This window comes from Camelus dromedarius, chromosome 7 (assembly GCF_036321535.1).
Source record: "Camelus dromedarius isolate mCamDro1 chromosome 7, mCamDro1.pat, whole genome shotgun sequence".
Classification (NCBI taxonomy): domain Eukaryota; kingdom Metazoa; phylum Chordata; class Mammalia; order Artiodactyla; family Camelidae; genus Camelus; species Camelus dromedarius.
In genome coordinates this window covers 25,476,709-25,504,246 of record NC_087442.1, presented here as the reverse complement: position 1 = coordinate 25,504,246, position 27,538 = coordinate 25,476,709, and the positions used below count along the sequence as shown (strand labels likewise).

The window sequence follows — 27,538 nt, the reverse complement described above, 5'->3', positions numbered from 1 at the left end:
TACAACTGCAATGTTCTGTTTGTTAGCAGGCATCAGTACTGGAAATCAGGATGAAAATGTGCACTAACAGTACAGTGGCAGATATTTGGCTGTATTGCAGCTTGTTTCTTTGATTAAATGAAGAATATCATATTGACTTAAAAAAAACCAAACTTGTACAGCAGGGGCCAAATCCATTACAATGTAGTTCTGTTCAGGGACAGCTGCAAAGGCACATGATACGATGCCGTACACAACGGCAAACTGGTTATCATCTTACTTGTTAAAATTAACCTTGGAAGGATTTTGAGACTCTCATTCTAACAGTGACAGTTTTCAAGTACAAAAAGAAGCCAATTAAGGCTGCTGTCAGCAGTCAAAGAAATACAACCATCAATTGTATGAGCAGCGTAGAGGACAAAAGGATCAAAAAAGCAGAGTCTGCTTTGCAGACATACCATCAAAATGCAACTTTCCCCTTCACGGTGTATCTGTAACGCCAGCATGCTTTGCAAGGGTAGTTACTTACATCAAACAGCTTTTCTATATACATTTCCTCATTGACCTTTTCTCGAAGAATATCCTGGTTTTGCCGAACAAACATAATATAGGTGTCTGCCAGGTCCATTCCTGGTTTCTGTTGTGAAGGAAAGGCACAGGGAATAAAACAACATCAGGTCTTGATTGTGAAAACAGTATTTAAACATGACCCTAGAAAATCATTCATCATATTATTTCAAAAATTAAACTAGAAAAATATGCTTAAGACCAAATCAGCAATGGGTCCCTTCAAGTTCCATAATTAAAGTAAATACAACTTGAGGTCATAGTTATTCATCACTATTAAAGTGATTAGAAATATGTGGCTGTAAGCCAGTAGATATATATTTTTTAAATGGCTAGCTTGCAAGGTCAATATGCCAAGCAGCATAAATGAGTAAAATTTTCAAAAAATTGCCACACCAATAGTCATTTTCTAATAGCAAATACGGTTCACTTTGCATCATCTCTGGTTTATCCATAGATATTTTTTTAAAAGTTAACTTTCCTTGGGTCATCTTCCTCAACTACTATAGGTGCTCAAGGACCTTAAACTAAATGTTCTTATTAGGAAGATATTGAGCAAAAAACATCGTATGCTTTCCAAAGTGAAACGTCAATCAAAATTTTGTGGATTAGCCATTGCTTCTACTCATCCATATTTATTAATGCTGCCTATTATTTTAGAAATGCAATAAGAGTATCGATGAACTAGTCTCCTGTGAAGGGCCAAAGGTGTGGAATAGATAACTTTCCAAAGTCATCCAACATTTGATGTCTTCGAATGTTAGAGGAGATTGGGCAACGAACATGATTCCTCCTTGCTCTAGAGTCTCCACGATCAGCACCAGGAAGGAACAAAAACCTGAATGGCTCTTGAAGAGTTTCCCTTTTAAACTCATCTTTAGTTCTTTCTTGAGTTTCACATAGCGGGGCTAGATTATTCGTATAATCTACACCTGGGGTTGACCCACAATCTGTACTGAGTTATTCATTTAATTAGACTCTGGCATGAATAATGGTGAAACGGTAGAACTGAGGACCAAGTAAGTCAGTCAGTCTTGCATCATTTCATAGCTACCGGATGCACTTATAACTTCCATCAACAGACTCCGTTTGCAAAAGTAAATAATACAAGGAAATCAGGTGAAAGAGGATATGGATCATTTAACTATTACTACTGCAGGAAAAACAAGATATACATCTGAGTGATGTTTCCTTAAATGAAGGTCAGACAGTTCTTATCTTTTTTTTCCCCTGAGGATTATATTTTATGTAGAATCATAAAACTGCCCATCTCTTCACCAGCACACAGTATAGACATAGGGCATATATCATTAATAAAATAAAATAAAATAAAATAAAATAAAATAAAATAAAATAAAATAAAATAAAAATTTTTGGTAACAAAGTTATTTCTGGGCAATAAAAATTACAGAAAGTTCTAACTGTTCTTATATTTAGCCTAAAGGGAAACGCATATCACATAAATTTAGGGATCCTTCCAAATATAATCTTGATATAACAAAATTTGTCATGAGTTATAATTTGAGACAACTATTTATATAAATGTCTTCACTGGTCTTTCCTTCAAGGGTGTCGATACACAATGCAGGAAATATATTCCAAACCTAATGGAGACAACTCACCAAATTCATGCCTTCACTATTTTTCTACATAATTCTCAGAAGCAATGTTTGAAAGTTGAAATAATTACAAGGGTAATCAAGAGAAACCCAGGTTATTTTCTTCTTTTGGGGCAAGGGGTGTTATATGTCAGTTTTCCCAGTGAAGAGGCAGGGTAATTTGTGCACGATTACTGACTACTATTAACAACTGAAGACAACTAACGTATAAGATAAGGATTTCTCTCCATGACTCTCAAACTTTGTCAGAACATTGAAAACAGGGACATTCAGCAAACATTCTGGCCACACAGTGAAAATGACAGAACACTTTTCTACACAGGATTACAAGTTAGCTCAGTACCTGAATTTCAGCCAGGTGCCTGCAAACAAAATGCTGTGATACACAGAATACCAAGGCAAGTGGGCACAGCCCAGCCAGACTGAGAGCTGAGAACAGACAAATGAGAGGCTAGCCTCCTCCACCATTTCTTCCCACCCCAACCCCATCTTTATTTCTGCCTTTCAAAAGAGTATGCTTAGATGTTTAATCGAGTCAATCACTTGACCCAACAGATCACTGGGAAACAGAGCTATGGCCAGGAGGAATGGAGAAAAGTGACTTTCAACACTTGCCATAGACTATAAGGTAATTTTTCTTTTTTGTTTCCTTGATCACTTTCAAGATGACATAAGACTTCATGAAACACTGTCCAGGAAGAGTTTATCTTCCACCATCTAAAACTAACAAACGCTTTAAGCCTAAAAGAAAACTCAAGGCTGTTCCCTTTGGCAGATCCAAAGGCTATAATACTGAAATCTGTATAAACTTGAGACAGTTCTACAACCATTCTAAGAAAGGAAGCATCTCTAGTTGAGGGTGTAAGAGAAAGCCCATTTAGAAGTTTATGTCAACAAATTAAGTGTTTCTGTCTTTTTCTTTTTTCTTTGTGAAATTACACTTTCTCCCCTTTGGCAAAATAAGATACACTTGCCTAGAAAACAAAACCTACAGCTCTTAACGTTCCTCATTAGCATTATTTCTTCTTTTATCTTTGAGCTGTTTACCTATTCTTGAAACTGTGACATACGGGAACTTCACACCTAGTGAATACATTTTCATGTAGCTTGTGGCACGAGACTATAATCATTAAAAAAATATACACAAGTAAGAGTAACTGCAACAGCTGGTGACATTTACCAATTAGAATTAGAGTTCTTTAAGGTACTTTATCCTTTCTCTGGTGTATGAAGGGTAATTATCTCTGATAAATGGCTGAAAAAAAAGACGTAATTTTCCTTTTAAACAGTTTCTACATATAGAACAAATGTGTTTGGCTGGGAGACATTATCGCTGGTTCAGTGCTCCTTTGTGCAAAGACTGTGTTTTATGGCAGGAAAATTTACATACTTTGGAAGTCACTGCATCTAATTCCATTATTACAAGTTATTTTTACTAGGAAATGGAGCTTAGTTAAAAAGCAAAAAAAAAAAAAACCCCAGAAAGAATACACTATTATGTTTTTGTTTTTTGGTCTGTAGATAAAAAGAATGCATGTGATTGCATTGACCAGATAGACTATCACTATACATTCTGGTGCACGTGGGTGTCCCCCAGCCGTAGTAAAGGAGCAGTCTGCTAAACTCCAACAACTGTAGATCTGGGTGAGTTTTTTTTAATCAAGAATATTGTGTTCTAAAGAGCTACAGTTAGAAATCTCTTCTCTCCTGGTAATTAAATTATAGTTCTTAACAAACAAGAAAATAACAATTAAAAACCACACAGCGAGCACATTACGTATGAAACACCATGAAGAGAGAGCAGGTGCTGTGGTTCCTACTCCCCTTTAAACCTTTGAGATCCTCGGTTCACTCAGCACTAACCTCTCCATTTTGTTTGTGAGGGTGGTAATCGCTAAGTCAAAATACTTCCTAGACTACTTCTAATTTGATTCAGAAAGCAGAATTTGGCTAACACAGTTATAGCAAAAGGACACAAACATCTAAAAATAAATCCCCTATGAGCATAAAGAAATCAGTGAATATGCAGGGGCATGAAGTCTGGGAAGGTGAGTTCCTCTGACTGGCTGTATAAGTTAACAGAATACACCAGCGAGTCAATGAGCTTAAGGAAGGGTGCAGACTCCAGCAAATTTTTTTCAAGCATTAATCACTAGTTAACTGAGTGAGATGAACATGCCATTTTAAAAAGGGAGGGAAAAAATCCCTTGTTAATTACACGCTGCAAATGCTCTTACTTCCTGCTGCTACACCTAATCCCACAGGTGCGCGTCTTCCCTCTCCCCATTCACGGGTAGGTGGGTGCAAGGCTGCAGTCATTTTCGCAGCTACAGATTTAGATACAGAAGAAGCCGCTTAACCTCCCATGGGAGGTTAACAACACGCTATGCAAACACTGTCATGGTGCCTGTTTAACGAGGAGACAACTTTTTAAATATACTATTCCAGTTTCAAAGATTAATAGAAGCTACTGTATAATTGACTTAATTTGAAAGTGTAAGTCTCATAACCTCGGAAAGCTTGCCTTGAAGAAACAATCAAAAGCGGAACTGAGATATCCTGATTGACGATAATGTGCGTGCTTCATAAATGAAATCCTGCACCTGATCATTATTACCATTAGAAAAACAGATCTCGTAAGATTTAAAATCATAGCATGTCGTCTCAATTTGAAATTGTGATAGGAACAATTTATATTTCAACCCTGGCATTTCAGATTCAGGACTGGTCTATAACTGATTGTCAGGGAATATAGGACATAATTCTGCAAACATACAACCTATCCCAGGTACTGCTAACAATGTATATTTTCTCTTATTGTTTAATATATTCTGTTACTTTGGCATTTAGGCAGTAATTTCTATATTTTTTATTTGAATGAAAATGTTCTTGAAGTTAAACCTCTTAAAAGCATTTGGGATAGCGTAAGTTATATGTTCTCAAATACTTCAAAAACAAAAAGAAGAAAGTTTTGAGTATACCTATGATTATGTTGTAAAATATATATACTTTTTTTAATCACGTTTTCTACAAAGTAGAAAAATTATATTCACACAGAAAAGCAAAAGGAAACAAACAGAACTAAAGCCTTCAAATTAGTTTTATTCCAACTTAAATATTCTGTAAGCCCAGGAAGAGGAATGATTCATGTAAACAATGAAAAAGCCACAAGGATATAAAATTTTCAAGATTTTCTAATAATAGTTTATCTAATTTTTTAAAAACAATGAATGGAACTCCAAACTACAATTTCAAGCAGTGAAGTGACCACAGTCACCTTTCCGGAACTTTGTTAAACGTAGCAGTATTCAAAATTCCACTAATTTATACTATTATGCATTTTGACTCCAAATTGGGAAGCAGAAAATTCTGAATTAAAGATAATGGAATCCACATTCTTTTGAAAACATCTTTCAGACTTGGAGCTTGTCACATGTATGTTTTAAGTATGTGTTTCATTCACTCTCACATTCTAAGGGAGAAGGTTCCATTACTCCAGAGTTCTTGTCCTGGTTAAGGGTCTTCTGCCTGCTCCCTGTGAGCACAGGCAGTAAAAGCAGACTCCTCCCACATGCTGTGAGAGTGTCTTATGTCGAACCTGCTATCATCGATGCTCCTGTAACTTATGCAGCCATATTGTTTTCATCCTTAAAGTTCACCAGAATGCTTCAAACTGTTTCTTCTAAGTACTGACATATTTAATGCATTAGTATGTTCAAATACTTTTGTTGAATTACTAGGGAAAACCTTCCAAGGTTAAAAGGAATACTGAATAATAGTTTAAGATATTAGCCTGAAATACTCAAGGAAAAGAGGTTGATTTTCAACTGAGAATTATGGGCTAATTGTCATCTTACTATGGTTTTCCCATTTGAGACCATGAACACCTACTATCTCTCCTGCTACTTCTGATCTATAAAAATCGTAACAGCTCAGAGTTTAGAGGAATAGCTGCTGATACAGGAGTATCAGACAAAGAAAGTAATAATATGTGTACACACACTAGCTTTAGATCATCATTTTCATGAGTCATGATTATATGACAATGAAATTAGTAAATCTCCCGGTTCATAACACTGTTCAGTAAACTTTCTGTCATCTACCTACAGTTGCTACGATGTCAACTACAGAAACTACGCTGAAGGCTTGAAGAAGTGAAATTAAAATGCCGTGGGTATTATTTTATGTAGCTTTTACAATTTAGGTCGACTGAGACTGAGTTACTCAGTTCTAATTTGTAATCGTTCAGATTTTGTCTTCGAGGAGACCTAAGGATGCTAGGATGTCAGAGTCCAGAGGCAGTCCATGGATTTACCTTCTCTGAGAAGAACCAGACAGACAAAAAAACCAAAGGACTAAAGATGAGAGAAGCAAAGCACTGATTTAGGAAGGACAAAAGGCAACCTCCGCTGCTCCTACGAGGGGAGACTTTAATCTGGTCCTGGCGCGGATCTCTGCCTCTCCAGGTGAACATGTCCCCGTGGGCAGGTGCTCCACTCCCCGTGTTCTGCCTGCCTCTTATTCTGACGTAAAGCGCTGAGTATTCAGGTGGCCTCATTAAGTAATAAACAATACTGGAACAAAGGAAGGAGGGAAAACAGCACCGTCCCTGGCTGGCTGGCCGTACCCTTAAAAGTCACCATTGATAGACGCAATGTGCTCGCTATTCTAAAATACGAGGAAAATAAATGAAGAGCAACCTAATATTTTTCACCCTGTGGAAAACAAATCATGTTTCTTTTGGAAAATGGTCACGTTCTGAAGCAGGGGGTGGAAACTGCAGAGGAACGCATGGGGGCAGGAAGCTTCATTCCGGGGAGAAGCAATAACAATCCCATTTACTTCAATAGTGCTTTACACGTACAAAGCACTTCCACGTTAATGTGCTCGCTGAATCCTCCCCAGAACCTAGAGAAGGAGACAGCACAGGGATGACACCGGTATCCTCGGGGCACAGGTGGGAAAACGGAAGCCCATGAGTCGGACTGCCAGCAGTGGGCAAAGGTGGGACTCGAACGGAGATCCTGGACTCCACACTGAGCCTGTACAGTACAGAACCGAACGTAAGCCACATTTTAGGGGAGCTGGAAGGCTAGAGATCTTTGGCAAGTGTCACAATAAGGAGAGAACATTTGAGAGAATTAGGAATGAAGACAAGAGAAAGATAAGCCATCTGCATCTTGCCAGGACAGACAACTGGAGTCAGGCACCAGCACCAAACAGCCAGTCGGGGGGAGCTGCCTTGTTCTTAGTCACAGTGACCCTCCTCATGTCCTCCAGCTCTCTAGCTGTGTCATCGCACTGTCCAGCAGAGATCACGTGCGACGCGTGTTGTCATGTTAACAAGCTAGTTTTCAACAGGCACTGGACCCATATACACCCACCCCAAAATGGCCAATTACTTATATGACCTATAGAACAAAATCCCACCATCAGAGCTGCAAAGGGCTTTAAAATGTCCTTTTAAATATTAAATGCCATTTGGCAGTGTTTCCTACATAATGCAGAAATCCTCAGTACCACATCTGGCAAAACAGTGCCGTAACTACGACTATAGTGTATTACCCTTGTGAACAACTTTAATTTTTTAAAAAGTTTTTATTTTCTTACACTCATTTTAGTTCTGCCTCTCGCTTTTTAGTCACTGTCCCTAGTTCTATCCACTTGATAAATACAGACTGACGCTTCTTCTTCTAAATGGGAACTCCGTATATCAAACAGGACTCTCTTGTCTCAGGTTTTCCCTCCCTCAAGGGTAACATCCGATTTCCCTTTTTTCTTCCTAAGCCATTATTTCTAGATTCCCTTAACTACGCTGGCTGCTGTCTACAACAGCAGGGAAAGTAAAAAGTATACGTTATTTTTAAAAGACTATAGATGGACTCACCCACCATAACACAGATGTGAACAAGATAGTACAGAGAAGAATGATTAGTTTTAGAATCTGGACACTCGATTTATTATAATCAATAATAATGTATGATGACAATGAAAATTTATTGATCACTAATTTCATCCCAGAAATCCTGAAAAATGCTTAATTTTACAGTGCTTATATTTACAAGAAGCCTAGAAGTGGTATAATTCTATGTCCATTGTATAGATAAAGTAATTGGTGTCCACGCAGGTATATGCGTATGTTCAAACTCATCAAACTGTATGCATTAAATACGTGCAGTTTTTAATAGATCAATTACACCTCAACAAAGCTGTTAAAAAAAAAAAAAAGAAACTGGTGCCCAAGGTCATACAAATATTAAATGAAGTGAGGGAGCAAGTGTTAAAATACGGGCAAGCTGGCGCCTGACTTTGAGTTTGTCACTTCTCTGTTGTGCTGCCTCCACACGTCCGTACTACCTTGTGGTTTTGTTTTGTTTGTTTGTTTTTAGCAGTTACCTTACATTATAATCTCACATGATTTTTCACACAACATTTTAGCACACATTGCTCTGAGCTCCGTCTTCCCTACCTTATAGGGAAGCAATATTTTTTGCGGGCGATAAGCTTTAATATACTGCTTTAACTCAACTGAATGTTTGGCTTTGGGCTAGTGTTCCCGACTGTAAAGCTAATGTGAACATTTTCACGCTGGTCCTATATCTAATATACCAGCATTCCCTCTCTCTCTTTCTCTCTCAGGTCAAAGTTCCCTTCATCTAAGTTACTCCTGAACAGGTGAACAGACTCACCACCTCCAGGTCTTGCTTTTCTTATATGCCTAAGGTTTTTGCCACCCTACACATTCCAAGGTTCTATAATGTGGCCATGAACTATGTAACTGCAACAGGAACTCCTCTCCGGAATAGGGTTGTTTACCCAAGAAAAAGGCATAAAAGGAATTAAAACTTGGATATTAAGTCCTAGTCAAGTGCCCTTAATTTTTTTTAAAATTTTAGAATAATTTTAGATTTACAGGAAAATTGTGAAGATAGCACAGACAGTTCAGGTTTACTCCCCACCGAGTTTCCCCTATTATTAACATCTTACATTAGTATGATATATTTGGTACAATTAATGAACAAATACTGATACAAAGCCTATACTTTATTCATATTTTTTTACTTTTTACCTAATACCCTTTTTATGTTCTATGATCCTATCCAGAAGATCACATTACATGCATTTAGTCATTGTGTCTCCTTAGCCTCCTCCTGCCAATTTCTAGGACTTTCCTTGTTTTTTGATGATCTTGACAGCTCTGAGTACTGGTCAGATATTCTACTGGGATGTGTCTGATGCATTTCTCATGATTAGACTGGAATTACAAGTTTCTGGAAAAAAGACCACATAGTATTTATCAAGAGTAAATGCTATCAATATAATTTATCACTGGTGATGTTGCCCTCAATTAACCGGCCGAGGTATTTATTTGTCAGCTTTCTCCCAGATAAATCGAATCTCCCGACCCTCCTTTTCACACCGTGCTCTTTGGAAGGCGGTCACTATGCACAGCATTAAGGCATGGGGAGTTATACATCTCCTTGGAAGTAAAGCATCTACATTAATTGTTTGGAATTCTTCTCTTTGGGAGAATTCTCTTTCCCCCTGTTTATTTATTCGGTCACTTACTTACGCCATTATGGGCTTACTTATGTCAGGTATTTTACACCTTGCGTTAGAAAATACCTAACTACCTGATTTATTTGGTTGCTCAAGTTACTGTAGCTCAGGCCCCTGGGAGCTCCTTTGGTTATCTCCTTGGTCCCTTTAACATACCCCCTACCATTGTGGGTTTTTCTTTTAAAACACTTCCTCACCTTCTGACACATATATCTGAGATGCTCCAGGCTCATCTTGTGTTTCTTGCCCCAGTCCCAGTATCAGCCATTCTTCCAAGGAATCCTGATTCATTTTGTTGGTGATTAGAGACTAAGATCTGGGTACTAGGTGTGCTTATTGCTACTGGAGTGTCATTGCTTCCAGGCTCTTCCAGCTAACCAAGGAAATATATGTGTATATACTAATTCATGCATACACATATATCTAATATCTGACAATATTTCTGTATGCAACCAGCTCAATCTATATTAAGCTAAAGACAAGTTCACATTGATGTCTCCAACTCCAGTCCATTGCCACATGGATCATTCTGGCCTCCTCCTCTTGTTTGTCTACAATGTCTCACTCCGTGAGAAACCTGGCTCCCACCAACCACCACCCTTTGCTTAGTTGTTCAACTCCATTATAAATGTATAGTGGTTTTTGATAAGAAAAGACACGATGCTTGATCTTAGCCAAAAGGCCGAGAAGCGATATATAGTGGTTTCTGAATTGTTAACCCATGAGAAAAGACTTTATCAACCAGAGTACAGTGCTTACGTACAGTTCCTTTTTTCTTTGCTTTTACAGACTCCACTCATTTCAAAAGTTACTCAGATCAGCACTTTTTCTTTCATCTTTTTCAGTGACGTTATTCCACATATTTGCAATAGAGTTAGATTGTTTTATCATAGTCTCCTTTCCATCCTGGGATCCCATAATATCCTAATTGATTTTTAAAAAATTTTTCATACTTTCAGGTTCAAATTTTGTGTGATAAAGTTAGGGTTTGACAAATGCATAATGTTCTGCATCTACCATTACAGTATTACCTGCAGCAGTCTCGCTGCTCCTTGGCTTCACCTATTGAAGCCTCCCTGACCCTGAACTTATGGCAATCATTAATCTGTTTGTAATCTTTATAGCTTTGCCTTTAGTGAAATATTAGGAGAGGAGGCTTCTGCATTGAGAGGGAGTATGCATGAACCTTTTTCTGTATCCTTCAACTCTGATGTGCTATGGGGTCTGACAGATCTAGCACAGAGTCAAATTAAGAACTTCAAAAGTTCCAAGAACAGAAATAATTAGGGTGTCCCATTCCATCTGTAATTCAAAATTAAAATAAAAAACTATATTATAAAATGTGTGTTAAGAATTGCAATGACCAAAGCATTATGCTGTATATCAGAAATTAACATACTGTAAACTGACTATACTTCAGTAAAAAAAATACATATGCATATACAAAAAAAAAAAAAAATTCCAATGAAGTTCGTGTGTTCCTATGATTTCTTGCCTTTTCCTTTTCCAGACAGCAAATATAAACTCTTCCCCTTAATTCTCCCTTTCTCTCTTTCGTGCCGCTCCTTTGCAGGACAACACATGCGATTCTTTCTGCTGCTTGCCCAGTACTGATTTTCTGATTCTAGGCACAAGACAAGGAGTATGCCAAGATGGGGTTTTTTTTTTTCACTATACAAAATGCTTTTAATGCAATTTTCTCACTTCTTACATTTTGATCATAGTATTATGTAATGAATATAGATCTCCCACCATCTTTTTAAACAGCTGCATCGTAGTCCATTGTGTGATGATACCATAATGTATTTAATGAATATCCTATTTTGAATGTTAATAGGGTTTTCTAATTTTTCTTATTCTACTAATTCTGAAATGAGCCTCTGTGGACCTGTATCTTTAGACACTTGTCCTGTTAGTGCCCTAAGCTTAAATTCTGGAAATTGCCTTATTTTTTTTTTCACACCGTTATTGTGGTATGATTCCTGTACAGTGAACTACACATATTTCAGATGTATAATTTGATGAATTTTGATAGACATAGACACCAATGAAACCATCACCACAATCAAGATAGCTAACATTTCCATCACTCCGCCAGAGGTACAAACTTCAAATCCCCGACTTATCCCTTCCCACCCCCTTTACCACCTGGTAACCATAAGTCTATTCTCTATGTCTGTGAATCTGTTTCTGTTTTGTAGGTAAGTTCATTTGTGTCCTTTTTCCCCCTTTTTTAGATTAATCCACGTATAAGCAATATCATACGGTATTTTTCTTTCTCTTTCTGGCTTACTTCACTTAGAATGACAATCTCTTGGGAACCATTTGTAAAGGGAAAAACCCAGCAACAACCTGCTCCAAAGAAACCCAAGGCAAAGGCAGGAAAGTCCACAATCTTTTCATTTAAAATGTCTATTTTTAAGAACTGTAGCAGCCATAACTCTGGGGACTATCTTGTCTGTAGTATAAAATTCAGTTGTGCTTTTAAAAAATAAGAGCCACCTGCAACTGATCCGCACAGCCTGCCAGCACCCAAACCGCTAACGTTCACGACGACAACGGAGAGATGGGAGATGCTACTCAAGCACGGCCTTAATCAAACATAAGATGACTTATACTCCATCTAGTTTTACATTTTAAGTTTTTTTTTTCCCATTGAGCTCTAATTCTCTGAAAACTGATGCACATGCCACGATATATGATTAAACAGAGCACCTTAAGCTTTGATCATATCCGTGGGATAACAGAATTTAAGGCAGAAACTAATTTGTTATGATCACCAACTTAAAAGTGCTGTGCTAACTTGCTGACTGTATTTATCATGTGAATTTTTTTCACTGTAGCTAAGTAAGTTTCATAATTTCCTCTCATGGTATCTGAACCTTTGAACAAATTTACAGGGTACGCATTATTTACCAAGAATTCTGTGAAAAAGAAAATATTAAAGTAAGTGAATATTGATTTATTTATAATGCTTTTGTATCTAGACACCTAGTTTTTTGATTTAACTGTTTCATCTTTATTGTTACTTTAAGTCCTGTAAGAGCTTTCATGGAAAGGGAAGGAGAGTGAACTTTTTAAATAAATAGTGAGAGGCATTTTCTACTCCATCCTAGAGCTGCAACTGTTCCTGTGATGAGCTGATGTGTTCCTGTGATGAGCTGATGTCCCTAAGAGTCCCCGAGTTACAACGGAAGAAGTACACTGAAATAACCTTGCCGGGTCTTGTTATGTGGGCAAGTGCTTGCTGAAAAAAATTAACTCCTCCCTGAGGGAATGACACTGGTTTAAAGATTCAAAATAAACCCATGATGAACTGTAATTACTCTTTAAAGATAAGAATGATATATAGGCTTTAAAAAGCAAGTAAAAAATACTTACTGGAACATCAACATACTTTGCAGCTGCTTTCACCTTAAGTGGAAAAGAGATAATTATGAGAATTATTTTCTTAATGATTTGACAAGTCCTGTGATAGCAGTCAAAAGACAGCAGAGGAAAACTCAGATACTCACAGTGAATGACAGAATGGATGAAAAGAAAGTGCCTTCATCGTATCTTGACAGCTTAGATAACACCCCTTCCAGCACTGAAACAAACTATAGTATAGTTTATAGTCAGTATTTAGGATATTACTGTGCACACAAACAAATAACAGGGCCAACAATTCCTAGGCCAGTTTCCCCCATGACACAAAAATCCGAAACGTTTAAACTGACAGCTGAGGGGCTGACTTATCACGTTTACTCTCTCACTTTGAAGATGAGCTCTTAGATCCTTTTGCATTGCTGGAAACAAGATGCACATTTTTTGAGATTAAAAAAACAATGTGTAACAGGAGCATGTGAGGTAATTTAAACCATTAGTAAATCACTTTACATTCCTGAGACTGTTTCTTAAAATAATTTTCAACTCTAATGCAGATATTTTTAAGTCTTCATCACAAGAAAAAAAATTGTAACTCTGTATGGGGACAGATGATGTTTAACTAGACTTCTTGTGGTGAACATTCTGCAATATAGACACATATCCAATCATTATGTTGTAACCTGAAACAAACACAGCGTTACATGTCAATTATACCTCAATAAAAAATTACAGAGATGTTTAGAAGCAACGATGGTCAAACTTAGTCAAATTCCTGGCTATCATTTTATCACGTGACCATTCCCCAACCTTTCCTACCTACAGAAGAGGTTGAATGAAAAAGAACAGATAATGAAAGGGGCTTTTGTCACATTGAAATGAGTCCGATCCCTTAGCTAACAAGTATGTACTGAGCCGTTCTCATGGGGACACATGAGGCTCATCCCTGCTTTCAGAAGCTTCCAAAATAGCTGGGAGCTCGAGCAGATACACACACTGCAGGGTACAATGGCAAGGGCACCAGACTGAGAATATATGTCCTGATTCTGTCAATGACTGACCACAGCGTGGGCGCAAGCCAATCACTGCACCAACATGTTCTTCCATCAGTGAAATAGTGGGTCTGTGTTGGGGGAGGGGGATGGGTATAGAATTAAAATTAGTCTCAAAAGTTTTACATTTCTGACATTTCATATTTCTATGAAATGAAAATCCAGACATGTATACTGTCATGTAGTTTAAAATGTGGGGAATTTTATTTCATTGAGTGGAAACACTAAGATCCGGCAGGAAGATAAATGAAGAGATATTATTAAGGATCTACTGCCCCACATCTTTCCTCTTTAGAACTAAAATAATATGCACTATTGACAAATTATACGTTCCCAAAGGGAAGATACTGACAAGGTTTTTTAAATACGAAAAGGGAAATTAATGATGGCTCGTTTTTGTTCACATAGCAGCTTCTTCAACAAAGTGATAATAGTTCTAGGGACACAGCTTATTGGTCTCTGGTGACCAAAGAGCTCGCTGAGAGCGCACAGGAGATCATCTTCTCTCTATGGCTGGTCAATTACTGCAAAATGGTTTATGCAAAAGAAACAAAAACTTCCCTGTAGGTTTCTCCATCACATCACTCGCGACATGATGTAAGTACACAGAAACAAATTCATGCAAACGGCTGACTAGAATTTTATTTTTAAAGAATGACAATTATGAATGGTTGGTTAGTCATCCGAGGGGATACAAACAGCCAAAAAACACAAAACTGCAAATTGCTCATGACTAAAAACCAAGTTAGCATTTTTCTCCTGCCCATTAAGATTTCTTACCAATCACAGTTGGCTAAATCAACCTGATGTGGTTGGTGAAGACCCAGAAGACCAATACTCCAGGGCTATGTCAGACCAGGGGAAGGGAATTCCAGACTTAATGGCCCTCTGTGGAAAAAGCCTCGTCTCGCGTAACTCAAACCTTGAGAGCCAGTGAGTGCTGGGTGATCTCATTCGCTATGAGGAGAGCGATGATTGCTGTGGTTACTAGACAACCTGAACCATAGAAGGCTCTAGCATAGCACCTGGTTCTTGGTGCCTTCATGTGAGTATCTGTCTACACAGATGAGTGATGCTGAGTGACAAGGCAAGGCAGAGGCAGGACCCCCTCCGTGGATGAGTTTAGAGGATCGGAGCTCCAGTTGTAGCTCTGCCACTCTCTGACTATGAGACAACAGTTTGGACATTCAGCTCCTCCAGCCTTAGTGTACTCATCAGTGTGACAGGGAGGATGACATAGCCCTGCCCATAACAAGGATGGAAGATGACATGGCCCTGCCCATAACAAGGATGGAAGATGACATGGCCCTGCCCATAACAAGGATGGAAGATGACATGGCCCTGCCCATAACAAGGATGGAAGATGACATGGCCCTGCCCATAACAAGGATGGAAGATGACATGGCCCTGCCCATAACAAGGATGGAAGATGACATGGCCCTGCCCATAACAAGGATGGTGTGAAGATCAGGCGAGATGATTTAGGTGAAGGGACTTTGCAAATGGCAACACAGTAGCAAGAAATGCAAAGAATGAATATTATTGGTATGATTCGCTAAATCACCAGCACTTATATAGGTAAACCTACATGTATTAAATCACGAGTTAATGCAGGTAGCTTTGGGATTGTTCAGCAACAAGGGTAATAATGAATTTGTTTACCAGCGAATGGGTCTAACTCAATTAAACGGTATCTGTGGAGGAAGGACAGAGCTGACACTGCAAGTCAGAAGACCCATGGTGAGTCCCATCTGTTTCAAGGTCACTGGCTGGCAGTAGGGGAGGGAGGCTTTGGACATAGGTCGTCTGGCTCCAAAGCCCATGTTCTTTACCATCCTGCTACAGAGTTGTACACATTAAATGAGATGACATAAGTAATGTGCCTGGCACATAATAAGTGCTCAATAAATTGCTATTTTGTTAAAATTATTATCATTGAGCACCTAATTTGGGAAGTACAAAAAATATGAGCCTTAGACCCTTCCCTCCAGGAACACAGAAACTAGTAGGAGAGACAGACATGTATACAGCTGGTCATGAGCCGAGGCAGAAAGTGTTGAGGGACAAAGCGTAACTGAAACTGGAGGAGGGAAGAGTGACTGTGACTGGAGGATAGTGGGTAAGCGTCATGGGCAAGGTGGCACAGGGGCAGAGCCGCAGGATGGCAGTAGCAGAGTGGATGAAATGACACTTGGGGAAGCCTACAGGCAGATGAAGTTAGGAAAGAAGTTTCCCCACTGTGACATCAGGCAGCCTGTCCGGCTTGTCTTCTCTTAAGAGGACAAAGCAATACTGGGTCATGTCCCACTAAGCCCAATGTGTGGACACACTGTTACAGCGTTCTTTGCCTCCATTTTAACAATAGTGCAGAGTCTCCCTGTGGGCTCCTCCCTACCCCAAATGGTCCCTGTGGAGGCACAATACAGCAGGGACTCTAAGTGCTTACATGGCAGTGAACAGCGACTGTGCCTCGGGGATTGATTGACCAGATGAGCCAGATGGTTCCTTCAGGAAGGTTTGCTTTGGAAGATTTTTGTCAAGGCACACGAGGTGAAAGAACCTTAAAAAGCAAACTCTGTTGGCCTCAAGATCGACTAATAATGATATGGTTTGGTTCCATCTGGCTTTTAATTGCACAAAACATTCCAAAGAGATGCAGTTAAACGCTGGGTTTAGCTGCTTCCTGCGACCTTTCTCTGTGCAGCTCGGGGAGTATATAAATACTTACGGGCTTGCCTTGTACTCTCTGTTCTCCTGAGGGTGTCGGGTTGGAATGAAACCTTATCACCTCTTTGTTTCCCTGCTCTTTACTGTGGATGTCATTTACTGGGATTGTTTGAATAATATTTAGCACCTAAAGTCTGCCTGGGTCATTATCAACTTTGCCTTGTCATGCACACTCGCAGGGAAATTAAAGATGAAAGCACATTGAAATGACTGGAAGAATGAAACATGAAGTATGCCACAAGGCATATCCGTTCCCATTTCTTGTTGGATTTTAACAAGGGTTTAAGATTCATTCTCCTACACGTATGGAAAGGAGAACCACAAATTCTAAGACGTCACAGGGAGAATTCCAGCTACAGACTGGCGGGTTCAAAACACGCAGGGCTTGCTGCTTCCCCCTGTGAAATTTCACGAAGTAAACAAGGACTATCTGCATCATTTCTACTGCATGTTATTCAATCTGCCACAGAAAGACGATTCATCTATAAATAAGACTAATTATGAAAAACTAGGTGTATTTGGTGGGGGGAGGTTAATAAGGCTGGAGGTATCTATTAGCGGATGTTTTATTTTTGTTTGGTACAGTAAGGACTAACTAGTGTTGTTAAAAATCTGCATGGAACCAGAATAGCATAAACTGGAAAACAGGTTTCCTTCCCTGAATTGGAATTAATGTTAATGTTACAATACAATAAAATACAATCCTCTTTTCTCCTGCTGTGAATCCACTTCCTCTTTGAACCTTTGTTTCCAACTGACTCTCAAAAGGTCCTTACAGATCATCTGCATCCATGCAGAGGATGGACAGTATCTGAAAGCAGGGATTTATACAACATGCCTTGTTCTGTGAAGTATCTCAGACAATTTCCAAAACAGCAGACCTAGCCCAAGTGTTGGTGGATTCTCCGTACTTCTCTCATTGTTCCTTTTTCCCTTGCCCCCACGAAGAGACTAAACTATCTTAATTTGTATTTTAATGGCTCCTAATGGGGTGTGTTATTCCTTTTAAGCACACGCTTGGACTTGAACAGTTGGCTTCTGAATACATTGCCTTGATCCAAAGAAGTAAATTTAATCTAGTTTATGTCATCAGATTGAGTTGAGAGGAGATATTTTAATTACATCATCTAAATGGGTCAGATCTGTCCTCTGTCCCTCTTAAGAGAAATTCAGGAGAAAACATTCTAGGTTATCAAAAGAATATGTGTATGTATGTATATGTCTCAACTTATACACCTATATGTACTTAATGGAAAAGTATACACTCTTTCCTGAACCCCTTTTTGCAATAAATTGAGGACCGAGGAAGTTGAATCTACTGCTATGCCCTTTAAATCACACTCAGAATTTCCCGAGCCCCGGTTACTGCAGTGCATCGTGAAAATGATCATTTTCTCATTCTTTGTTCTGTTGACCATTTCCCCCCAACCAATTCATTCTTACAGGCCTCCCCGACCCTCCACCAGTTTATCTTCAGCATCCTCATGTTACACATAACGAACTCCACTCTCATCTACCTGATTCACAGCTGCCCCACCTGATGACCTGCCCAAGCTGGTCCCACAGTGTGTATGACTGTGGGCAACACATATCGAAGGAAGGACACAAAGCCTGGACACATAAAGGGGACCCAAGAAGATGGGGCAGTGAAGCTCCCATGCCCTCCCTCTCTGGTCTTGCTGAGTTCTGTGTGGTGTTGTGGAAAGATGACAGACTTAGGGCCACAGGGTCAAGTCCTGGCCCCTCCGCCACCCACCGTAGGACCTTGGGCCTTTGATTCCTCATCTGTGAACAAGGAGACTGGCCTCTGGGTGGGCCAGGCCTGCCTTGGGAGATGGGGCCACACAGGTGGGCTCTGGGCCCCCTTCCCCTCCTCAATCAGAACAGCTTTGCTTGGATCAGTGTTGCATCTGAGATGCTCCCTAAGATACAGACATTACACACATCTCATAAACATTACAAAAGTATAAAGAAATACATCTTACAAAAATTGTAAAGATGTTTGAAAAGCCCCTGCTAGATGATCTCAGGGTTCTCTTCCAACTCTGGCGTGTGTGTGCTGCGGGACTTTAGAGCCTGGGGAGGAAGCCTCCACACAGAAAAGTATATACGGACCTTCGCTTTAGACTGAGAAAAAACTGTAGATATTTTTCTTTTCCAACACTCGTGCTTTGTTGATGAAGAAACAGCCGTGCAAGGAGACCCACTTGGTAACATGAAGAAATGGGAGGAGAGTCTAGCCCTCCTGACTCTCCCCGTTTGTCTGATTTAATTAATTCTAATATAAGGTGGTAATAAATATAGCATTTCTTGCATCTTTTCCTTGGCAAGATTTAATGTTCCTGCCATCTTTTTCTTTCTTCATAAAAATTATGTAAGTCCTTTTCTAATTAGATAACTTTTTTTTTTTTTGCCTTCTTTAAGGTGGTTTTCATTTCTTCGAATTTCATGTTTTTACTTCTTCCACGTGTGCCCGAGGAGAGCAGCTACTCCCAGAATCATTTCCGATGGCTGAAATCTTACAATCGCATTGATATTTTGATCCCATATCCTTCCTCTGAACTCCAGACCCAAATAGCTAAATATCTGAATGTCTCCGTGGTATCTCCTCCCTCCAGAATCTCAGAGGCAGCTCAATCTCAGTGTGTCCAATACTGATGCTGTGGTCTTTCCCTCCAAATCTGTTCCTCTTCCAGGGCACCATGCATCACAAAAAGGCATCAACATCCATCCCACGCTGCCAGCCATAAACCTAAAAGTAATCCTTAATGTTTCCCTTCTCTCCCCCTTACTAATCCGTTGTCTTAGTCTGCTTAGGCTGCTAAAACAGAATGCCATAGACTGGGAGGCTTATAAACAATAAACATTATTTCTCACTGTACAGAGGCTGAGACGTCCACAGTCAAGGTGCTGGTAGATTCGGTGACTGTTGAGGACCCACATTCTGGTTCACAGATGATGTCTTTGGACTGTGTTTTCACACGACAGAAGGGGCTAGGGAGCTCGGTGGGGTGTTTTTCATGAGCGCTCCAACCTCATAACCTCATCATTTCTCAAAGGCCCCACCTCCTAACACATAAGTTCCAACATACGAATTTTGGGGGGACACATTCAGTCTATGTAAATGCCACCCACGGCATTCTGTTCCACCTTGGTGGGATTGTAAGTCATCTAATCATTCAATGGAACACTCATTTATGCTTAATCCCTATTTACACAATTAGGGGCCACAGCTTTCGTCAAAGATATTTGAAACATCAAATAGGAAATTGTGGGAGATCTCTAGGAGTGGAGAACCTCAGACACCACCCTGCCACCCTTCTCTGTCTGCCTGTGAGATCAGTTCTAGAGTCCCAGTGGGGTCACCACAACACATGGGCTAAATTCAAGGACTGACGACCACTCAACCCATCCCTGGAGATGAGACAAACAGTAAGAGAACAGGACCGTGAAACAATAAGGTATTATTGGCAGACTTACTTTTAAAGGGACAACAATCGCAAGAGAAGCCAAAATTAATTACAAACAAACCCCCAAAAGTTACTGACCAAGAGTGTTCATAAGTTGCACATAAGCTTTTTTAAAATGTGAACTTTTCTTGCATCTGTTTTTAAAGCCACTATTCTCAGTTAGGTATTTAGAAACATAAGACAGATATTTCTAAACAGTCTCAGTTGAAAATTATTTTTTAAATTTGATTTAAAAAGGTGAATAAAGAATACCTTACCTTTGAAACTAGCAGTGAAATGATTTCTTTTACAGTGTTGTCAATCAAATCATCTATTTTTGAATGGTACTGCTGCTAGATATTAAGAGACAATGATGCATTAGTTGATGTGGACACAAAACTTTGGTTGTAAGTCATAAACGTTCTAAAGCTACTAGTTATGACATATCAGATTTACATAAAATGACCATTTTGCACATCAGAAGAACAAAATCTTGAAAATGATCCACCCAATCAGCACTTTTTACACTGTGGTTTGAAAATTTTCCCATGTGCACTGTTGAGTTAAGCAGCTAATGGGGGTTATTATACAGATGAATTGAGTTCTTATCCTTATTCAGGCGGAGGAAAGTGAAGGATACTTTTTGTCTTCTCTCTGTAATTAAGGTGGCCGTGTATTTTTCTAAAGGGTTGGTTTCGCTGGAGTAGCAAAAAGACTAGAAAAAGATTTAATTAATACAGCATTTCATGTCTGACAACTCTCATTCATAAGTTATTTTAAATGTGCTCTAGAAATAAAATGAGCTCCCAATTGTTCACTCTGAAAGGACCTTTTTGTCAGCGTGGGGAGCTGCAGTTTATACAATTCTTACAATATGCTCAAGCAAGGGCAAAATTAAAATTTCATCAACAAAGGTGATAGATGGTAACAAATTAATAGGCCATAAAAGGTATAATGAAACGGCACTCACTCCCCAGAGTTTGATTACTGCTTCCTCGTGAAAAAGATGCCTTTTAGCAAATACCAAAAAAAAATGTATTTAAAATAAACCTGAAAGACTCTTTTTTTTCTCTTTCTTTAGAGAATGCTAGAGAGTTCCATTCTTAAATTGGCAGGAGCTTCGGCTTCAACAGCATGTGAAGGCACATTCATTTAAACAGTAATTCTTCCTTTAGAAGCATTTATCTGACGGCCGATTGTCCCCAATAGCCACTTCACAGAAAATGTGACTTGTAAAGACTAACCCTATCTTGATGGTTCAAGGCTTCTTGGAACAGCTAACATAATGCATAGAGTAAAAGTACTCAGGTCAGTATAAACATTAGGCCAACTTAACAGCTGCTGGCTGAATGGTTTCCAAAGATGTAAGTTTTTGAAAGCTATTTTTCCTTCTGAAAACATGTCTCAAAGTTTCCACACAGAATGAAACATCAACTTGGGTCTGCTTTGGAACATGCAGAAATGAGTCCCCTCATAGGCTCTGACAGCTACAAGACATCATCTATCTGCATAAAGAATGAAGAAAGGAAGCATAATTTTGGAGCACGTGAATTATTTTCTCACTCTGCTTGTGAGTGCACGTGTGTGTGTGTGGATGTGTGCACACGTATATGAAAGTGGAATTTCTAGGCATGTATTTCTCCCAGTGAGGTGAAGTGCTTGGTGTCTGTCTCATCTAAAGCTTTACTGATCCCCAAACTTGTGCTCCCCAAAGACAAACGGAACAGCAATCTGGATGGTGGATTTCTATTGCTGGCACTTTTTGCTTTTAGAACAGCTTGAAGAGAAGCAAAGGGGGAGAAATGTTAAAAAGCAAGGTAGAAGAGAAAGAGCCTGAACAACCTGGCTGGTAGTTGAGATGGCCAGGAAGTACCCCCCCCGCCCACCCCCACAGGTGCAAAAACATCACAACATCACTTACACCCCACTCCCTGCCCAGCCCCCAAAGCTGTTCCACTGACTGGGCAATGGAGGAGATTATGCAAATGAGCTCTGCCCCGCTCTCCCCCATGCACTTTTCCCGTCCCTCTCTCTCCTAACTTGCGTCTGTGCAGCGGGAGATGAAACAGCAGACTGCCGCTCCTCTTTGGGGTAGAATAGGAAAGGGATACAGGAGGTGGAAGTCAAGCTTCTCCCGTCCCTCTTATGTGGAAAATGCTGCAGGACATTTGGGGATTGAGGTGCCCGAACTTCCAAATGGTTCCTTCTTCTTAAATATGCCTGATTCTTAGGATTTATTTCTCTTTGCCATAAATCCCACTTTTTAACTCAAAAATAATGAAATATCATCAGAAGGATATTGGATACAAAATAGTGGAGCTTCTATGTTATACTTTTGGGTTGGACCAATTTCGACAATTTATAAAATCAAGAGATGAGTCACTGCAGAGGTCACTTACATCCTTTTCATTGGAAAGCAGGGAACGCCTCAGACCCTAGTCAAATTCTCCTATAACACACCCCTTTAGATTGCTGTTTTCTTTCATATCTGATCTAGCCAAGAGCAGAGACAGAGGGAAGGAGACAGGGAAAGGGAGAAGGTTAAAAAGGGAGAAAAGCATGTATCTTAAATGTGCTACCCAGGGGACAAACCCAAATAGTATAAGGGTTGTTAGATTTTTCAATATGAGATTTTGTTTCTGTAAATGTATGTGATTAGTTCTGACTTACACCAATATAAAATCCGAAAACTGTTGGGAACTTTCAGAGTCCACTCAAGCCGCACAGTTGGCAGAGGTGGGCTCGGAGTACAGTGGGTGAGAACGGGGAGGTGGCCTCAGAATTCATATTTTACATGTACATGCCGTAAAGAGAATAACCCAGAAATGCCACATATAGATAATAGAAAAATAGCCAGTAAAAGTTATTCATCAGGGGATCCAGGTAACTTCCAAAGATAAATACAAACATACACAAAGAAATCAAAAGAGACACGAACAAAATTTATCTGGACACATTTACAGTTCCTATGAGAAAATTGATAGGTTTTTCATTTAGATTGATGGGCAAAATTTTTGATAAAAACCTGCAAAGTTTTTGTCTGAAACAAGAAAAGCTTATGAAATTCCTATTAGAATATTTCAAGTTGGATCAATGAGCCTACATGTCAGGGCTTTGGTACTTTCCAGACCATTCTTAGACTAACTTTCCCCACATCTGCCCTCAAACGTCAACTGTGGATGTCTTGCTTCTCCAGTAGATGATTCTCAACTTGGATTACAACAATGCTTGAGGAATTCTTACCTCATGGAGCCCAGGGAATTCAGATCAGGCACAGGTTTGAAATCCTGGCCCCCCTACACTCGGGTAAACATCCTCATTTTACCTGACTGTTCTCATGTAAACACACAAGAAATGAAGACTAATCAAATGCAAGGGCCATCCAGCTTTCTTAAAAGATTTTGGTCCTCCTGTTGGGGATGATTTTAAAGGTACTGGAACATTAGTTCTGGAGATGGAAGTCTTTTACTGCAAGTGAGAACAAATCCCACATAAGTAGCCACCTCCCCACACCACCCAAGTTGCTCCATTAACATGCTTTCATCCTCAGTGAATGAATCATGAGATACAGTGGTTCCGAGAGCATATGACTGCCTAAGGCCCATGCAGTCATCTACTTCTCTGCAGGAATGGATCTGGGGGTTTCTAAACACTGGTGCTTTTCTGATCTCAATAACTGTCCCTGAGGGACTGGTCTGAGACTGCTGACTCATAGCTGTCACCAGAGTAGATCATTCACTCACTAATCACTCCATTAAATGTGGTTCTGGGCTGTGGCCCAGAGTGTCTGCATCTTCATGTACCATGTGAAAAATTTAGGAGCCCAGAAGGGGCTGTGCTGGGGGGAAGGAGATGAGAAGGTTTTATCCCAGCAATGATGACATAACAAATTTACTAGAGACTGTGGAGAGGTGATTCTCTTAAATTTAGAAAAAATATCTGCTAGGTTTCCCTATGTAGTATACATTTTTATAAGGTTCCAAATTGTATAATAATATACTTTTTCAACTTCCATGGTTACTTTGTATAAAGTGCAGTCCACTGGCTCACCTACATGTGTCACCTATTCACTAATTTGCAACAATTTCAAAATTCATCTCAAGCACGTACAGAGATGAAAAGCCTACACAATTATGTGCATATATTTACTGGAAATTAAAAGCGAAGTATAAAATACTTCTCTTGCATTGAAATTCTTGTTTACCACTTTCCAGGGCTGCTAATGGGTTTTACACCTGCACATTTTGAACACACATATTAATTGTGTGAAAGTTGTGGGGAACTAATTGTCTCTGGTGAGAAGGTACAGGTGCAGACATAATGAACAGTAGCAGATTACTCTTCAAAACCATCCACCTATTAATGTAAAGAATCATTTGACAATGCAACAATGTTTTGTCATTTGTGTGGGTGCCTGTTTTTCTTTCAAAATACCAGAGTGAGTTGTTTCTTACAGGGGAGGATTGTTAAAGCAGTGACAAAAAAAAAAAAATCAGTCTGTTCATTCAACAAATATTTACTAAGTGCCTATTGTATACCAGGCACCGCAGTGTGTGTAAAACTAAGAACAAATGGATCAATCCAGTATTCGTGGAAGAGGCGAGATGATTCTATAAACCTGACGAGAAATGGATGTGTGTATAAAAAGGCTAAGGCATTATTCTCAAGCAGACAATCAAAAGCTTACATCTTGCTCTTGAAAACCAAGGGAAGGTGGTTATGAGCCACTGATATCCAAGCCAGCTGCCCACCATTCAGCTAATTAGAGGTAATAGGTTGTAAGAGATCAGAGAATGATAATTACTAAAATTCTATAACATACCAGTTATTTAATATATCTGTAAGGTTGTATAAATACATCTTTTACCCCCGAATTGCTCAAGGAATGAAATACGTGCACACACACATAAATTATAGTCAAATAGCTAACGTCTATCTCTGGGTTCAAGAAGTATGAAATTCACAAACAGTGGGACTTCTCATCCTCTGTCACAGTTATCTAAGCCTCTCTGCTTGGATGAACATTCTTAGCCCAGTAAAGAGTTAGCGCTGACTTTGACTCCCAGTTGTCAACTGTAAGAGTTGTTAAGATTTAACATATCCACAGAGCACAGAAACACTTGACTTATACAAAAAATTATTTATTTATTTAGTCTCGTCAATCCTGTAGGTATAAAGGGTTTTCAAATCATGTTCCTCTGAGGTTCTGGGTGACACTTTGAGACAACCTTGTGTTGGGGAGGGGACAGGCTCCTGACACAGGCCTGCCTATTCTCTGCCTCTGATAATGGTTACATCCCAGACCATGAGTGGAAAGAAAGGCTGCTATCACAGTGGGCATGTCCCTCACTGCAATCCACAGTTAGGTTCTTCTGTATGAAGTGACCTTAAGAGTGGCCTCCTGGTCCTCAAATTTAGAGGTACTATACGCTATCTGTCATCCAAAGCCCCCAATTCTAAATTCTTCCAGTATTAGTGAAAGTATATACTGCAGATACATGCATCTTGAAAATATTAACGATCACTCTGCTGCTAAATTTATTTAGAATTTGAAGGAGGGTGAATTCATTTGGTTTTAAATAATTTCACCTTAAAAAATTTAAGAATAGTTTGTTGATTCTGCAGCTTAACAGGGAAGAAACTTTCCCCAGACATTACTTAAGGTATAAGTAATTACATGAGTTTTAATGTGTCTTTGGATATTGCTATGTAGCGTTATACACATACCCAGAAACCAAAAACCTGAAAGTGAAATTAACTATATGATTTTAATTTGGAAAGATGAAAGTTAAAAAAAAAACATTTACAAAAGTAATAATTCAAATGAAAATGTGCTTTTACATACAAAAAATGAAACTTACCCATTGACTACCAAACTGGATCATGCCATGGGGAAAAAAAAGACGATGAAGAAGAACATAAGGGAAAAATAAAGAAATGATGAAAAAGTAATCATGATGGGAAAAGATGTTAACAAAACATCAACTTAAACAGATAATCTAAGAAAAAGATATCCAGCCACCACTCTCAACAAAAATGAATCAGGAGGTAAACTGTTTCTGAATACAGAACCAAACAAAACAGAAATCAAACTGAAACAATGGGATACTTACTGAAAAAAGCAAAGCCCAATTTTCAAGTATGTTTTTACTTGACCTTTAAAAATTGGAAAACTTGTGCAAATGAAATATTTCATGCACTGTTTTCTGTGCCTTGTTTTTTAGATGCAAACTCTGGATACTCTAGATTTGTATAAACAAAGCAAGTAGCTTTCTAGCTTTCTCATTTGCTTGTGAAAAGCAAGGTTTATGTAAATAAACAACACCTAAGCTGTTAAAAGGTGTATCTGAAATTCAATGGCCACTTGTAAAATTTTAGGCAGTTTTCATAGAAAAAAGAAGAAACTGACAACAGCAAAGGATAAAGGGGCATTCCATGATTATAATAAAGAAACTATCAAACACTTGTACCTGGGAACTTGGTCTCTTTAATCTAATCAGGTGAGAGACTTCTGGAAACAGCCTCCTCCTTTGCCTGGGCACCCCATGCTGCCCTTCCACAGGTGACATCCAATCCACTTACCTCCTGTCCTCCATCCAGGGCACAGAGTTTGGTGCTTTGCTTTTTGGCATCGACTAACACATTAAACATCGTACACACAGAAGCTGGGATGCGCAAGTCAGTGGTTTTGCTCGCCTTTTGCAGCTTGAGTTCGAATGCAGTTCTTGTTCTATTTATTAAAACATGAATTTGGAGTCAGAAATTCTGACATACGTCCCACCTGTTTTGTAAAAAGTGAAATCGACACTACAAGGTGCTGATTTAAAACATGCAAATAAGGAGCGAGGCATGGCCTGGGAGCTGGGGGTTGGGACGGTCTTCTTTTCAGGTGTCGCGTATGAAAGCTCAGACTGTGACATTTTATATTAAACACAGCTTCTACGGTCGCTTAGACAGTAGTTCTACCCAAATGAAGCTATTTGCTACATCTAGCGAATCACTTTTAATGGAAAAACTTCATCATTTCACTTAACTGCCTGAATGAATATCCAAGTGGAAAAATCACTTGCTTCTCTGCAGCAAAGCAGAACAAACCCTCTGTGTGAGGGTTTACCAAATCAAATAAAGGACAAGTTTGAAAAACTCTAAAACACTATAGTTAACGTGTGACAGAGAATGTGTAATTCTTTTATGTCACTTAGTTCCTCTTTCAAATACC

The 27,538-nt window shown here is 39.2% G+C and overlaps 1 protein-coding gene across 8 annotated transcripts in view; it reads right to left on the bottom strand.

Moving 5' to 3' along the window:
• Positions 1-27,538, bottom strand: part of CADPS2 (calcium dependent secretion activator 2) — a 449,325-nt gene that overhangs the window by 23,897 nt on the left and 397,890 nt on the right. For 4 of the 8 annotated variants that reach the window (XM_064487396.1, XM_064487392.1, XM_064487395.1 and 1 more), the window contains 6 exons: positions 26,902-27,049; positions 26,181-26,195; positions 20,598-20,672; positions 13,241-13,324; positions 13,107-13,139; positions 509-616 (listed from right to left, as the gene is read on the bottom strand). In XM_064487396.1, coding sequence (XP_064343466.1) covers positions 509-616; positions 13,107-13,139; positions 13,241-13,324; positions 20,598-20,672; positions 26,181-26,195; positions 26,902-27,049 — 463 coding nt within the window. The remainder of the gene's footprint in view (positions 1-508; positions 617-13,106; positions 13,140-13,240; positions 13,325-20,597; positions 20,673-26,180; positions 26,196-26,901; positions 27,050-27,538) is intronic. The other 4 variants (XM_031455278.2, XM_031455282.2, XM_064487393.1 and 1 more) reach the window with 3 other exon arrangements.